The 16151-nt window shown below is 54.9% G+C and overlaps 1 protein-coding gene and 1 non-coding gene across 7 annotated transcripts in view; both read left to right on the top strand.

The window, feature by feature from the left end:
- Positions 1-6019, top strand: part of AP1B1 (adaptor related protein complex 1 subunit beta 1) — a 55368-nt gene extending 49349 nt beyond the window's left edge. For all 6 annotated transcript variants that reach the window (XM_004461744.5, XM_004461746.5, XM_058281603.1 and 3 more), the window contains 5 exons: positions 1730-1859; positions 2151-2235; positions 3146-3232; positions 3316-3470; positions 4923-6019. In XM_004461744.5, the coding sequence (XP_004461801.1) occupies positions 1730-1859; positions 2151-2235; positions 3146-3232; positions 3316-3470; positions 4923-4997 (532 nt within the window). In that variant the 3' untranslated portion in view covers positions 4998-6019. The remainder of the gene's footprint in view (positions 1-1729; positions 1860-2150; positions 2236-3145; positions 3233-3315; positions 3471-4922) is intronic.
- Positions 506-602, top strand: LOC111764927 (small nucleolar RNA SNORD125). The gene has a single exon (XR_002797406.1). It is a non-coding gene; the product is annotated as a small nucleolar RNA SNORD125 (small nucleolar RNA).
- Positions 6020-16151: the final 10132 nt, after the last annotated feature.

The raw sequence follows: 16151 nt of genomic DNA, 5'->3' as shown, positions 1-16151 counted from the left end.
AGCTGGTGCGAGGCCACAGCGCAGCTGTGCCGGCAGCGACAGGGCTGCCAGGGGCCTGCCGCCACTGCCCTGGTGAGCCTGGGTGTCCCGCATCTCTCCCCCACCTCCCGCGGTCACAGCTCTCTAAAGCAGTGAACTTTTCCCCCAGTGGCCTCTCTTTGTGAACTCGAAAGTAGGCAGTGGGAGGAGTGGTCTCCCTTATTTTTGCCTTCCTCCAGTGCCCAAAGCAGTATTTTAAAGAGAAATCCCCAGCTCCAGCCCAGGAGCCTGCCTTTGGCAAGCACCCACTTGTGGGGAGAAGGTTGCTCAGCACCTGTTCTCCCAGGCCTGAGTCACTCATTCCCATCTCGGAGCAGCTCAGAGAGGCTGAAGAGTGGGGGCCTCTGCCAGGGCCTCTGGAGTGGTGGCCGCGCCAGGCTCTCCCCACCTGCTCCTACGCTGCGTTTCAGTGGGGACGGTCCCCTGGCCCGGCCATCTAGGCCAGGGCCCAAGGATGGGGCTCGGGGAACCAAGTAGCCTCTCCTGATGATTCTTCTTCCTGAGTGGCTCCAGTGATGAGCAAACTGAGCCTCTAAGAAGTTGACTGAAGGGGCTGCTTCCCCAGCGAGCCTGTGGGCTGGTGGGTCCGAACCTCTGTCAGATGGGGAGGGTGGGGAGCGCTGCCACTTACCCTCAGATGATCCTCGACTGCCGTGAAGAGTGCTCAGAGCCAGCTCACTGTGTGAGGACGACTCCGAGTTCCAGGCCCTGTGCCAAGGGCTTTATGCACATTGTCTCACCTGGGCCACCTGACGACCCAGTTGATGCCATTACCCACTTCTAGTAGGTAAGGGCACCTGGGCGCAGAGAGGGCAAGTGCATTGCCTAAGGCCACACAGTGGCAGTGGCAGAGCTCCCAGGGAGGCTTGAGCTGCTGAGCCCCCACAAAGCTGCCAGCACCGCCTCTGTGCTGTTCCAGGTAGGCCAGCTCAGGCTCTGAGTCTCAGCAGTGTCATTCGTCCCTTGGGGTCTGGGCACGTGCCTGTCCCTCCCTGAGTCTCCCGTCCTCATCTGGAAGATGTTTTTAACACCCTGTTGCTGTTGCTAGGAGGCTAGGAATCCATGTAACATCAGCGGCCCGGCCTGCGCCTGGTGAGGGCTCATCAGTGGTCCCAGTCAGTCCTCATGTGACTTAGTTTTCTAAGAACCTGCTCTGGGGTGTCAGTCACCTTGATTTGCCAATATGCTGCTGCACAGGGAAACAGGCCTCTCCCCAACCCCCATGGCCGTCTGGTGTGGCCAGGCCAGTTCTGGGCCAGACACACAAACCCAGCATTTCACTTGGGAATGCTCGGATCCCTATTGGTATGAGGGTTGGCAGCGCGGGGACTTGGGCAGTCACAGAATTTTCAAGAGAGAAGCAGCATGTTGCCCAGGCCCCGGCTCTTGGGGGCTGTGGTAGACATCAGACCAAGCTCCTGCAGGGCAGGGCAGGGCTGCATCTAGCCCAGGCCTAGCCCAGAGGAGAGACAGAAGCTGACCGGCTTCCGGCTTGCAGCCAGGCTAGACAGAGCAGCCGGCCTGGAGTGCTTTCCTCCTGTACACAGGGCCTTGGCTAGGGGGTCAGGAGCTGGGGTGAGGCCGGCTGGGTGGAAAGGCTGCCCCAGCTCAGGAGCCCAAGGAGCCCCACTCGTCCCCATATCGTAACCCACTCGCCCCATCATTTTGCGGGGGGCTTCTTTTTCCCCAGCTTCGGCCTGGCCCCCGCCGCCCCCCTCCAGGTCCACGCACCACTCAGCCCCAACCAGTCTGTGGAGCTCTCCCTGCCTCTCAACACGGTGGGCTCGGTCATGAAGATGGACCCTCTGAACAACCTCCAGGTGTGTCTGCAGTGGTCAGCTCCCCATCCCCTTCCTTATTTGCCCATTGGTCCCAGGGGAAGGTGACCACAGGGAGAGGCCTGTGGCCACCATGTGACGTCAGGAACTGGCAGGGGCTGCTCAGACCAGAGGAGACACAGTGAGGTGCTACCAGGAAGGGCCATGTCAGGGTTGCTGCTCAGATTGGGGGCACTCAGGGTGGGCCCTCCCTGGGGCCTCAGAGCATCTGGGGTCAGCAGAAGCACAGGGTGTCAAGCCGCAGAGACTGAGCGCAAGCCCCATCGTCCTCAGGTGGCCGTGAAGAACAACATTGACGTCTTCTACTTCAGCACCCTGTACCCACTGCACATCCTCTTTGTGGAGGACGGGAAGATGGGTGAGTCGTGAAGAAGCCCTGGGCTCTCTGGGCAGGGCTGTGGCTTGGCCTGTCCAGGGTGGTGCCTTTACCTGGAGTCGCCAGCTCTACAGAGCCTGGAGAGGGGCCGCCCTCCACTGGGGAGCCCTCCAGGCCTGGGCTGGAGCCGTCGTACATGTGCCATCCCTCAGGTCCTCCTGCTGGCCATCACGCTTGCCAGCAGCCTCTAGCCAGCCATCCCCAGGCTGTGTCCACAGGCTCCAGGCAGAGAGCCCAAGTCGAGCCACACACCTGTGCCCATCCCTGGAGGGCCCCTTTGGAACCCCCCGCAGCCCACCCCAGCCTCACTCCCTGCCCAGGGCCGTGTGGAGCGCTTGGCCTGTGTGTCTCCCTTACTGCCACAAGAGCCCCATGATGCAGGCAGTCTTGTCCACAAAGGAGCAGTGGGACTGGGAGAGGTTAGTGAACTGGCCATGGTAACGGGCAAGTAAGAGCTGGGCCTTGAAGCAGACTCAGCGCCAGGAGTAAAGGGGCCCAGGCCTGGCCCATAAGGGTCATCCAGTCCAGTGGGTGGGAAAGGGGTGAGATACAGACGCGCCGTCCCTCCTGGGGGTCCTGCTGGGTACTGAGGGCATGTCGACTCAGTGGGGCTGTGACCGAAGAGTAGGCTGCTCCCAGGCCAGAGGCTGAGGAAAGGCCCATTGGTTGGTGGGGAGGAGAGGTCAGCGACCCTGAGGCAGGAATTCTGGGGACGGGGGGAGCAGCACTGGTGGCTTCCGTCTCAGAGCTGAGGGTCTGCTCTGGGAAGCAGAATGGGCTGTGGCGGAGTTGATGCAGTAAGGCCAAGCTTCAAGGCAGCTCCCCTGTCACTGAGGGGGGCCTCAGGTTTATTGGGGTCCCATCTCTTGACCCCACCCCACTCACCGTCCAGATCGGCAGATGTTCCTGGCCACATGGAAGGACATTCCCAACGAGAATGAAGCCCAGTTCCAGGTCAGAGAGTGCCCCCTCAATGCAGGTGAGGACCCTGAGTCCCCGCCCCACCCCCACCCCCACCTGCACCCCAGACCGTCCCCCATCACTGACCGGAGCCATCCTCAGAGGCCGTGAGCAGCAAGCTGCAGAGCAGCAACATCTTCACCATCGCCAAGAGGAACGTGGAGGGCCAGGACATGCTCTACCAGTCCCTGAAACTCACCAATGGCATCTGGGTGCTGGCTGAGCTGCGGATCCAGCCGGGCAACGCCACCTTCACGGTGAGACCCTGCTCCTGTGCTGCCAGCCCGTCCTGGGCAGCTCTTCCCGCCTCCCCCACACCTGAGCCTGGGGTTGGCTCTCATTCCAGGCCACCTCTGCCGGGAGACAACACGTCAGGGGTTCCCCTGAGCCTAGCGTGGGTGAGAATCAGAATTATCTTGCTAAGATAAGACACCCCGTTAGGTCTCAGAACAGTTAGTGCAATGAGAAGATCCTGTAAATCTGGGCCCTGTGTACAGCTGGCCAAGTCTCCGTGCCTGGGAAGCCCTGGCTGCTCCCATCCTTCCTGCTGAGCGCCCAGTGGAAGGACTTCGGTCCTCCAGCCTTGCAGTCCCCGCCTGGCCAGCGTGAGGTGGTGGGGGTCCGTGCCGCGTTCAGGCCCTGGGAGGGCCCCTCAGGCTCTGCGTCCCGCTTCTGGCAGGCGTGCCCCTCCAGCATCCCAGGGCCCGCGGCCGGGACTGGCACTGGGGCTGGTTGGGGGCTGTGGCAGTGGCTTAGGTGGTGGTAATTCCCGTCTCCCTGTGTTTGGTTGCTGCATGCCACCTCCCCGCTGGGTGCCACCTCCCCGCTGGGTGCCCGTGGTGCAGGACTTGGAGGTCAGCAGATGCTTTTCTCTTCCCTTCCCCTTCCTCCTTCCCAGCCATACCTCGCCACCCCCATCTCCCGGCTTGGCTCTGGTGGTGGTGTTCTCCCGACTTTTGGCCTCACCTCACTCTGCTCCCTGCCAAAGCCAGCATGTGGGCTGCAGGCAACCCCCTCTGCTGAGATCCTAGATCCTTCCCCAACAGATGGCCTCGGTGGGAGGAGCTGGCACCCCCACTTCCCAACACGTGCACGCTGTGCAGACTCCTTTCAAGGAGATTGGGGGGAGCCCCGTGGGGCCACCACTGCTGACTTCTAGAACTCTATTTGCCCCTTCCCCCGCCTTCCTAATTGTACCCTTCAAAACCGATAATTATGAGTGAAGGGTGGGTGGCATTTCTCTTCCCTCTGCCTGTAACCTCAAGGCTCATACCACAGAACCAGGACAAAGTCTGTAACATACCTTCTTTCTGTGCAAGCGACAAGGAACACCTCCAGTCACTCACTGTCGCCGCTTCCCAGCCCCCCAGCTCCCAGGCAGCTCTGCGGGTGCGGGTGGGGCAGCACTCGCTCTCAGCCCTGGCTCATGCGTGACTCACACTTCTTGCCAGTCGGGATCTGGTGGCTGAGCTGACAGCAGGTGTGTGGGCTGCAAGTAGATCTGTCCACACCCGCTGGCTGCGGCGAACACCCCCTCAGCTTTGCTGCACATCAGCCCTAGCCAGGCTGCCACCGAGCACGTGTGCGCCACGCTCTGCCTCCAGTCGCACCTCCTGCCCTCCCTGCATGTGCCCTCCTGCCTGGTAATTGACCCGCCCCTTGAGCCCCCGGGGTGAGTGCTCTGTCCCCTGACTCCTCCTTCCCTGCAGCTGTCCCTGAAGTGTCGAGCACCAGAGGTGTCTCAGCACGTGTTCCAGGCCTACGAGACCATCCTCAAGAACTGAGGCCCCGTCCAGCGCCCACCCCGGCCCTCCGCAGTCCCATCCAGGAGCCGCTGGGGGCGGCACCCCCCCTCCTGAACTGAAACCTCACAGTGCACTTCTCCAGGTCACCCCTCTTATGTCGCTGCTGACATTCAGGGTCAGGTGAGGACTGGCCAAAGGAAGCAGCCAGAGTGGCAGCAGGAACCGCCGGGGACATCCCAGGATACTCGTGTTCCTCTTCCCCGCTCCTGGACGGGAGTGCGGGGTCCTCCTCAGCCTCCCAGCCCGGAGCCCCTCGGCCCCTCGGCCCCTCGGCCCCTCTGCCCCTCGTCGGCTGGTGCAGATGGGCCCTGCCTGCCTGCCCTGGAGTGTCATCGAGGTCCTCATGGTACCAGGAGAGCTGCGCTGCCGGGTGGGCTCCAGTGCTCTGGGTGCTGATGGGCAGAGCTGTGTCCACCGCCCCTCACTGCATCCGCCCAGCCCGTCTCCAGCGCCTCGTGTCACATGGGCCTCCCGGCTGGTGCCCTGCGGCCATGCCAGTCAGGCTGCAGCCTCCCGAGCGCCTGCGCGGCTTGCACTAGGCAGAAGCCCCCCGGGCCCCAGCCCCGGCCCTGCTCCCATGGCAGCTGCACCGTCCTGCCCCTGAGCACGGTCACTGCCTATGATGTGCTCCTCGGGGTCCTTGAGCCAAGACGGAGCCAGGGGGCCTGGGGCGTGCGGGCCAGGGGTGTGCTTCTGGTCGGGGTCCCTCTCCAGCCTCAGCTGGCCTCTCCCTGGCCTCCCCAGTTCCAGTTGTCGGGCAGAAGTTTAGGTTTTCCTGTTTCTCCTGTTTAATAATAAAGAGAGATTCTGCTTTTGGCAATCACGGACACTTTTTTCCCCTCCACCAAATGTCAGAATTGAAAACCTGCCTCTGAGGGGTTGGGGATGGTTTTCTGACTCCTGCAAGTAACTATATCTAATATATATATAAATATAGAATATATATTGTATGTTTGCTCTTATTTTCAAAAAGAGAAAGTGAATAAAAATAATGACATCAAGTGCGTCAGGTCCTGAGCCGCCTCTGGGTGGGGTCTGGGGCTGCAGGGCCCCCTTGGTCCAGGATTGAGCTGCTGGGCCTTTCCCCTCATCCTGGGTCAGGAAACCGGCTCCCGAGGCCTGATGGTCTCCTTGGCGGGCCTCCCGCCATCGATCTGACTCCACCCCAGCTGACGCCGTCTTTGATCTAGGCCAGGAGGGCTGAAGTTCCTGTTTCAGTTTTCCCCAACTCCCCGCCAGGTCAGGGGCTCGTGGAAGGGCAAGGAGGTGCTGGGATCAGGGAGGCAGCCATGGGTTCATCCTTGGAGCCGGGTGGGGGGGGGCGTCGGCTGGCAGCCCCCTCCCAGTGGCCTCGCACAGGCCTGTCTGGGCAGGCTGCTTCCCCACCCCAGCGCTGGCTGCGTGCAGGGACTGAGCTGGCAGCCTGCCCAGCCGCCACCAAGGACACCCCGTGTGGTCCCATCTTGGGCTGGCCCAGCTCCTGGGAAGGACAGCCAGTCCCTGGGCAGGACTCATGGGTCCCCCCTGAGCCCTCCTTCCTGAAGCGGGGGGCCAGTGGGGCCGTCAGCCTGCCCTGAGGGAGGAACAGCCTGGCTACCGCCAAGCCCCTTCCCCATGCCAGCCCTAGCCACCCCCTCACCTGCACTTGGTGCCCTGTGCCCTGCCTGCCTCCAGGCACTGCTGCCCCCCTTGCTGGGGCAATGCAGGGCACCTGGGCCCCCCATCCACCTCCCACCTCTGTTGCCGCCCTGGGGACCATAATATCTAGAACCAGCCTAGACCCTGGATCACGCAACCCTGGGTCTTAGCTCACCTGAAAGTCTCCCAGTTCCGAAGGCCACGCACAAGACCACTGGGGTCCTCGCCCTGCCGTGGAACTGGAGGCGCAGGTTCTGAGCCCTTCAGGACTCTCACACTGCGGCTTTTGCGCAGCTGTCTGGGAGCAGGGGTCGCCACCCCCCATGGTCCACTGGCCCCAGAGTTCCTGCCCCCACTCTGGCACCCCTGAGAACAGGAGACTATAGGATAGCTGCCTCCATTTGAGCGATGATAGGGAAACCGAGGCCCAGGATGAGCCGCCTGCGGTGAGGCACAGCTAGGAAGAAGGGGGGGTGGCCTGTGGGGAGGGATGGCTTCGACTACCAAGGCACCTCCTTGGCCTGCCTCCTCGTTCCAGCTGTGCTTGGGCCCCTCTCCCACCCACCTGGCCTGGTGGGACCGTACCTACACCACAGAAGCTTAATATAGAGAAAGAAAAACAGGCAGGGAGGGCCTTCAGGCTTCCAGTTCCCGGTGGCTACACCACTGCATCAGGGAACCCACACAGGACCAACCCAGGCCTCCAGGAGAAATGCCTTGGGGACATCTGATCTGTGCCAGCTGTTCCATGCCCTTCCTCTTTCCTGTCCCTGCCTCATCTGTGTCCCTAAGAACCCACCCAGGGCCCTCTCCTCCCACCCTCGCCCGTGCTCAGGGCTGACGCTTCCTAGGGACTATGCCCTGGTCCCTGCAGTTTACGGACTGCCCTTCTCGAGAAGGTTCCCCAGCGCCCTGGACCTTCCCAGCCAGCTCGGAAACTTCACCAGAGCAACCAGTGATTTCTAAAATGTCTAGCGTGCCTGCATGGGTTACCTCATTTTGCATTTGCTTACCTTCAACTAGTGGGGTGTTTCAATTGAGAGAGTGATTCAGAGCCGTGGTGAGATCAACCATATGAAGGATAAAGTCCCTCCCACCCTATCCTTCAGTCCCCCACTTTTCTTCCCTAGAGGCAAACATCATTACTAGGATTTTTTCTTCTAGGGATATTCTGTGCATGTATACAAGAAAATCCATGTAGATATTTACTATAACAAATGATGGCAGACAATAGCCCCTTCAGCACTTTGCTTTTCTTACCTAACAGTAATTTCTGGACCTTTCCATCTCAATACATAGAGACCCACTTCAATATTCCTTGTATGAATAAGGCCCCCATTAGCCAGTGCCTGCTGATGGACCTTCTGGCTGTTTCTATGTTCTATGAGTCTAAGCAATGCTACAGTTAGTATCCTTCCACCTCCAAGCTTGCTTGGACCCAAATGTAGCTGAGGGCTGAGCCCTAGAATTACTATGTGAGAGTATAAGCATTCTGTATTTTTTTTGAATTTATTGAAATATATCACTCATAAACATAAATAAACAATAAGTGTATAATAGTTGTGAACTTACAAAACATATAACATCAAACAAACACGTAACATCTCACCCTACCACCAATAACTTGCATTGTTTTTAAACCTTTTTAACTAATAATTAAAGAGCATTGTCAAAATATTACTACTAAAGTATTTTTCCCCTAACCAACCCTATTAATATCTTTGTATCATTTATATATGAACATACATAAACAATTAAGTGTATAGTAAAAGTTGTGAACTTACAAAGAAAACATACATAACATCATGCAGGGGTCCCATACATCAACCCTCCACCAACACCTTGCATTGTCATGAGACGTTTGTTACAAACTATGAAAGAATATTGTCAAAATCTTACTACTAAACATGGTCCTTAACACTTGGTGTGTTTTAGCATTCTCTATTTCTTATTTTAAATTTAAATACGTGCACATGGCTCAAAATCCAAAAGGCCAAAAAGCGTAGAAGTTGAAAAGTCCTCTAACCCCTTCCCCTCATTCCACTCCCTAAAGCAAACCAATATTTAACTCCAAAGAAAATTATGTCTCGTCTACGCAAATGGTAGCGTGGAATACACACCGTTCTACTCCGTACTTATAGCTTGGAGAGTTTTTCATGGGCAGTCCATTAGAGAGCGTGTCCTCATGCCTTTTTTAACCATCTATGTGGTGTCCCACTTAATGGAGTTATTAATAACTGGTCCCAAGTGGCATACTTTTAGTTGCTTCCTCGGTTTTGCTAGTCAACACGATATTGCAAAGAACATCCTTATCACTTTCACACGTAGATAAATTCCTGAGACTGGAATTGCTGGGTCAAAGGTAGGTTCATTTATAATTTTCACAGCTGTTATAATGTCCTCTGATTTACACTTCCACCAGCAAGGAATCAGACACTTGTATGGTATGTTGTTTTCCCCATACCCTCAAGAACTTATTTCAACTTCTTGATTTTTGCCACATAATGAGTAACAAGTAAAATATGAGTAAAATACGCCATCTTTTTCTGTTTTAAATGGACTTCTTTGTATTTTTTTTTAAGATTTATTTTTTTATTTATTTATTTCTCCCCTGTTGTCTGCTCTCTCTGTGTCCGTTCGCTGTGTGTTCTTCTGTGACCGATTCTATCCTTATCAGCGGAACCAGGAATCTGTGTTTCGTTTTGTTGCGTCATCTTGTTGTTGTGTCAGCTCTATGTGTGTGTGGCGCCATTCTTGGACAGGCTGCACTTTCTTTCGCACTGGGTGGCTCTCCTTATGGGGCGCACTCCTTGCGTGTGGGACTCTCTACTCGGAGGACACCCCTGCGTGGCAGGGCACTCCTTGCGTCATGTGCTGCGCATGGGCCAGCTCCACACGGGTCAAGGAGGCCCTGGGTTTGAACCACGGACCTCCCATGTGGTAGATGGACACCCTATCCATTGGGCCAAGTCCGCCTCCCTCTTTTTGTATTTTTGACCCATTTGTATGACCTTGTAAAAAAGTTTTTATTTTCTAGAGCATTTGTAGGTTTACAAAATCAACACACCCCTGTGTGTCCTTTGCTGGCTTCCTGTTCTTTGCCCATTTTTCTTGTGGATTCTTGGTCTTTTCCTTACTGATCCATCATTATTTTTCCAAATTTTGCTGCTGCTTTTTAGTTTTCCATGCTGAAATTGTGTTCTATGTGGTTTCTTCCCACCCATCCCTCCCTCAGATGGCTCCCTCTTCGGTTTGCTCATTGTTTTTCCTCATTGTCTGCTCGTTGTCTGTTTGTTTTTCCTTTAGGAGGTGCTGGAAACTGAACCCGGGACCTCCCATGGGGGAGGTGGGCACTCACATCCGCTCCCCTTACGTAGTTTCCATTTCATCTTTTTTCTTTTCTCATACTTGTGTGTGTGTGTGTATGTGTGTGTGTGTGTATTTTACCTTTAGTCCAGCTCCATCTGGGCTTTATTTTTTTTTTTGGTGTTAGGAATGAATTAGGGATCCAACTTCTTCTTTTCCCCAGATGGTTCCATCTCAACACCATTTATTGAATAATTCCTCTTTTCCCCAGAGATATGAAATGCCATTTTTATCATTTACTAAATTTCCACATATATTTAGCTGTATTTCTGGGCTTTGTTCATTGGCCACTCTCTTTTTAAAAACATTTTTGTACCTTTATGTTTCAATAATTCATGGAATTCTCATATTCCCTCTCTTTTTCCCATTTGAACTTTACATTTTAGTTTGTCAGTTTTAAAAAATTGAAGGCATTTTTATTTGGATCATTTCAAATGTTTATATTAGCTTATAAATAAAGATTTTTGTTATCCAAGTGCAGGAGTTGATACCTTTCCATTGATTTAGGACTGCCTTTACATCTGTCTCCTGGGGCTATTTTAAGTTTTCTTCATTTAAAAGTTCTTTCACACACATTTATTCTCTTACATGTATTCATGGATATTTTTCATTTTTTGGTTCCTTTTTTTGTCTTTATTCATTTTTTTTTTAAAGATTTATTTATTTTTATTTAATTTCCCCCCTCCCCCGGTTGTCTGTTCTCTGTGTCTATTTGCTGCGTCTTGTTTCTTTGTCCACTTCTGTTGTCGTCAGTGGCACAAGAAGTGTGGGTGGTGCCATTCCTGGGCAGACTGCACTTTCTTTCGCTGGGTGGCTCTCCTTATGGGGCACTCCTTGCACGTGGGGCTCCCCTACGCGGGGGACACCCCTGCATGGCACTCCTTGCGTGGCACGGCACTTCTTGCGTGCATCAGCACTGCACATGGGCCAGCTCCACACGGGACAAGGAGGCCCGGGGTTTGAACCGCGGACCTCCCATGTGGTAGATGGACACCCTAACCACTGGGCCAAGTCCGTTTCCCTATTCATTTTTTTAATATTACATTAAAAAAATATGAGGTCCCCATATACCCCCCCACCCCTCTCACCCCACTACTCCCCCCATAAGCAACAATCTCCTCCACCATCAGGAGATATTCACTGCATTTGGTGAATACATCTCTGAGCACCGCTGCACCTCATGGTCAGTGGTCCACACCATAGCCCACACTCTCCCACATTCCACCCACTGGGCCATGGGAGGACCTACAGTGCCCGGTAACTGTCCCTGCAGCACCACCCAGGACAACTCCAAGTCCCGAAATCCTTTTGAAAATGGGATTCTTTTCATTCTTTTTCTGTGTGCATATGTATTGTGTGTGTTTATGTGTACATAATATAGACCTAATTAAAAAAAAATAACTCCAGGCTTTATTCAAATTTCCCTCGTTTTATCCCTCATGTCCCTGTTTTGTTCCCAATCTCACCCAGGATGCCATATCCCACGTATCACCCTGTCTCCAGAGTCTCCCAAGGTCTATTTATCAGACTTGCCTTTTTTCATGCCCCTGTTAGCTCTGAGGAGACCCCTCAGTTTGGGTTTGTCTCATGTTTTTTTCATGGTTAGACTGGGATTATAGGTTTTTTGCCTTTCCCACCCTAACATGTCAGGGGTACACTCTCTCCACATGACTTAGGCCTGGTGAGGTTTGCACGGATCGCCTGGCCAAGGCAGGGCTTGCTCGATTACTCCGTGCTGTTAGTTTTGCCCCCTTTTCCATCCTCTGTTCTTTGGAACTAAGTCACTATGTGCAGCCCCACGCAGGATGGGTTGGAGGGAGAGTATCTGTACAGAACTCTTTTGTAAGGAAGATATTTGTTTCTTCTCCCCATTCATTCATTCATTTATTCATTCATTCATATATATCAGCCTGGACTCATGGGTATTTATTTTATACTTTGTAGTTACACCAATACAATTTTGGGAAATGGATTTGGTTCAATTGATAGAACGTTCGCCTACCACATGGGAGGTCCAGGGTTCAAACCCAGGGCCTCCTGACCTGTGTGGTGAGCTGGCCCATGTGCAGTGCTGATGGGCACAAGGAGTGCTGTGCCATGCAGGGGTGTCCCCCACGTAGGGGAGCCCCACGCGCAAGGAGTGCACCCCGTAAGGAGAGCCACCCCACGTGAAAAAAAGTTCAGCCTGCCCAGGAGTGGCGCCCCACACACGGAGAGCTGATGCAGCAAGATGGCGCAACAGTAAGAGACACAGATTCCTGGTGTCACTGACAGGAATACAAGTGGACACAGAAGAAGACAGAGCGAATGGACACAGAGAGCAGACAAGGGGGTGAGGGGGGGAAGGGGAGAGAAATAAAAAGTAAATCTTAAAAAAAAAAAAGAAAAAAACACCATATTATCTGTTTTGTTGCTCACACTGTTACAGCTTCAGCCACTGGGAGAGCTTTCGGTTGGCTCCTCTATTTGAATCCCATCATCATTCTGTGTTTTGAGCCTTTCCTTACTTTACTGCACTACAAGATGCTCATGGCTGCTTCCTTTGGTAAATGGGATTTATATTTTCATGCCCCAGTTCTTTGAACCAGTCATTTCTCTGGGGAAGCCCTGGTTCCTTTTTTTTTTTTTTTTTAAGATCTATTCCCCACCCCCATTGTTTGTGGTTGCTGTATGCTCTCTGTGTCTGCCCTTCTTCTCTTTAGGAAGCACGGGGAACCAAACCTGGGACCTCCCATGTGGGACAGAGGAGCTCAATTGCTTAAGCCACCTCAGCTCCCTGTTTTTTTGTGTTTTTCATTGTCTTTCCTCTTTGTGTCTCTTTGTTGGGTGAGCTCCCTGTGCCTGCCCGTCGTGCCAGCTTGCCTTCTCCAGGAGGCACATGGGAACCAAACCTGGAGCCTCCCATGTGGTAGGTGGGAGCCCAATCGCTTGAGCCACATCTTCCCCCAGTTCCTTTTATTAAAGAATGGTTTTAGAAACCAAGGTCTGGACTGTGGATGTGCTTGTTGCTGCCGGGGTAGCACTTCTGGGCCCTCTCAGCAGACAGAGCTAGGAACATATGTATGTATACTTACTCATGTATTCACGCATAACCTCCATTATATTTTGTAACTGGTTGATTTTTTTTTTTTTTTTTCAGGAGAAGCAGACAGCTTTATTGGGAGAAGCGGGGGAGCCAGGGCGCGCGGGCTTATGCGCAATCTGCGAGCGAGTCCCTGTTGATATTTATATATATCAAATAGGAATTGAGATATGCAAATGTGTCCCAACTTCACTAAATCATATTGTTTTTCTCTTTGCGTTGTTTCCTTTCATCCTACAACTCTATGACATCTGACCAGTATTAGTTTCTTTTACAGAGAAGGAATCTGAGGTTCAGAGTTTGAGTAACTTGCACAAAACCCACATCCCAGGGAGGAGATTCCAAACCCAAGCCTCTTCCAGGAAGCCCTGCCCAGTGCTGCCTCCCAGCCCACCCTGTTTTCTGTGGCTTCATCCCCTTGGCTGGGCCCGTGCCTCCCCTGAGCCTCCTGAGCCCCCAAGCCTGAGCCCCCAAGTGCCCCTTTCTCCATCCGCCCATGCTTCACAAGATACAGAACAGCTGGGTAAGGATGAAAATGTACCTGCTGCTCGGAAACACCCTCCGGTTGCTGTCAGCTGCTCCCTGGAGGATGCGCTCCCTCCTCCCACCGCTCATCGAGCCCCATCCCCCAGGCCGGGCTGATTGTTCACTGTGCTTCCCGGTCCTGGTGGAAGCTCCTTGAGGCATCTGAGGCAGTGCACAGTGGCCCCAGTGTGCCCGCGCTCCTGTCTGCTGAAGGAGCAGATGTGCTCAGATGCATGGGTGCTTGGTGGGTGCTTCCTGAACTTCTGGATGGGAGCAGGTGAGGAGGGCTGTGGGGGCCCTGGGAATTGGGGGATGCAGCCGACAGCGCCCCGTCAGCCTCGCCATGGGGAAGGAGTGATGGTAGAAACTCCTCAAAATTCACAGCCCAGGCAGACGGGCAACCCAAGCCCTCCGGCTTGCTGGCCTGTGGGACCCTGGGCACCAAGGCTGCCCCCTGCGCTCACATTTCAGCTTAGCCCCATGAGTGACCTGGCCTCCCCAGACTCTCTCCCCAAAGTCCCTCCCCTCAGGGCCTCAGGCTGCCACTGACCACCTCCCGAAGCCCCTCCTGATCCCCTGGGCTCACATGAAGTTGAGCTTCTCAGAAAGGGCCAGGCTAGGAGCCCAAGGTCCTAGCTTCCAGTCCCTGGGCTGCCACCTACCTGCTGGACAGTCTTGGGCAAATCCTTGTAGCCCTCTGAGGCCTAACGGCCTCATCCACGAACAGGCACAGTTACGGCACCCACACTCTAAAGGGTGGTGGGTGGGCATGGGGGAGAGCGAGCTGCTCCCAGTAACGCTGGTGAGAGTGGCCTGGGGCATGTGACATCGTCCTCCATTGTCACACACACACCAAGAGCCCCCGCTGGGGCCCAGAGCAGGCTCCCACACAGCCCTGTTTGTGGTTCCTGAGGTTCTACCCAAGGAGAGGGAGGAGGACGGGACCCCGTCAGAGGGAAGGTTTTCCAGAGAAGAGCCCCCCGAGCTGGCTCCTAAGTGTGGACAGGAGCGCCCCTGGCCGTGGGAGGAGAGGGGGCTCCAAGCAGGGCAATGGGCCCATAAGATGGGCCCTAGAGGAGACCCTCCTCACCTGATGTCAGGGGGCTTCGTTTATTTACTCCCTACCCCAAAGGATTTGAGGCAACTCCCAAACCGCAGAAGGCTGCAGAGTCAAAAAGAGGGAAAACCTGTGAAGGGGCCTGAAGACTGCAGCACTTGCCAGAGGTGCCTGCCCTCTGGTGCTGAGTTTCCTGACCGCCTGAGAAGAGTGAAAGCCGGCCAGGCAAGACCCAGCATCAAGAGAATGAAAAAGCACCCCCTGTGCAGAAGAAGCACATCTGGTAGCTATCAGCTGTCAGCGGCACCCTGGGGGTGCACCCCTCCCCCAAAGCAAGTCTGACTCTTCCCAGGCCCACCTTCACTCCCCCCAAGGCAGAGGTGGGCCCTAGTCTGTGCTCACCAGTCTCAGATCCCTCGTGTTCTAGAACCTTTCCTCTGAAGGGCAAGATTTTATTTTTAATCCATTTCAGCCTCCTGGCAAGCAGCAAGATTTGGAATATTTGTTGAAGATGAAGAAATGATATCCTTGGTCAGGGCAGAAATGTACCCCAAGGCCTGGGAAGCTCCAAGCTGAGCCAGCTCAGAGAGAACCCCCTTTGGGCGGGGGGAGGCTGGGCAGACCCAGAAATTCCAAGCTGTGGTGGGGAAACAGCTTCTCTTCCAGCTCCAGGGAAGGAGATTGGGGCTCTGGGAGTCTGGTTTGGGGGCTGCACAGCTCTGAGGGAAGCTACAGGTGCAGACTCAAGCAGAAAACTTAGCCTTGGCAGTGACATGGTGTTGACCGGGTTCTGGACCTTTCTATAATTGTTCACCCAATCTTGTTGGAACAGGGATTTGGGGCTGAGCTACTGCCACCAGGTGTGTTGGGCTCAGCTCCCTCTGCCCCTAAGAGCCATTTGGAATATTTAGTGCCCTTTACCCCCGGTAGCCGGAGGAAGGTGGTCGGACCTCAGGAGGCTGCAGTCAGAGGCCACCTTGGAGCTTCCCTCTCCGGCCTCAGTTTCCTTCTTCTCTTGAATGGAGACGCCAGGCTGAGGCGGTCGTCTCCAGAATCACTAAGGGAATAGCTGAATCAAGGCTTGGCACGTAGTAGGTCTCAGGAAGCAGGGGAGGTGTCCGCCCTGTATGGATGAGGAACGGAGACCTGGCGCAGTGCGGCGACTCGGCCAAGGTCACACAGCAGGGGCCTGCTGCGACCCCGGGCGGCCCGGCTCCACCGGCCGGGGTTGGTCGGGAGCCAGCCTGGGGGGGCGGCGGTGGGAAAGCGACGTTTGGAGGAGCGGACGTGGGCGGAGAGGGAGTTCTATTTTGGAGCGGGTGATCCGAGCGCGGTACACGGAGGGGGTGGGGCCCTCCCCACCTCCCCAGTCTCCCTGCCCCCTGTCACCTTCTCGCGACCCTGCCCGGGAGGGGCGTCCCGGGGCGCCGGTGGGAGGGGCGGGCGGGCGGTTACCTCATCGCCG

The sequence above is a fragment of the Dasypus novemcinctus genome, chromosome 19 (assembly GCF_030445035.2).
Source record: "Dasypus novemcinctus isolate mDasNov1 chromosome 19, mDasNov1.1.hap2, whole genome shotgun sequence".
In the NCBI taxonomy this organism is placed as follows: domain Eukaryota; kingdom Metazoa; phylum Chordata; class Mammalia; order Cingulata; family Dasypodidae; genus Dasypus; species Dasypus novemcinctus.
The sequence above is the reverse complement of the archived record's forward strand: the minus strand, read 5'-3'. Positions and strand labels throughout refer to the sequence as shown.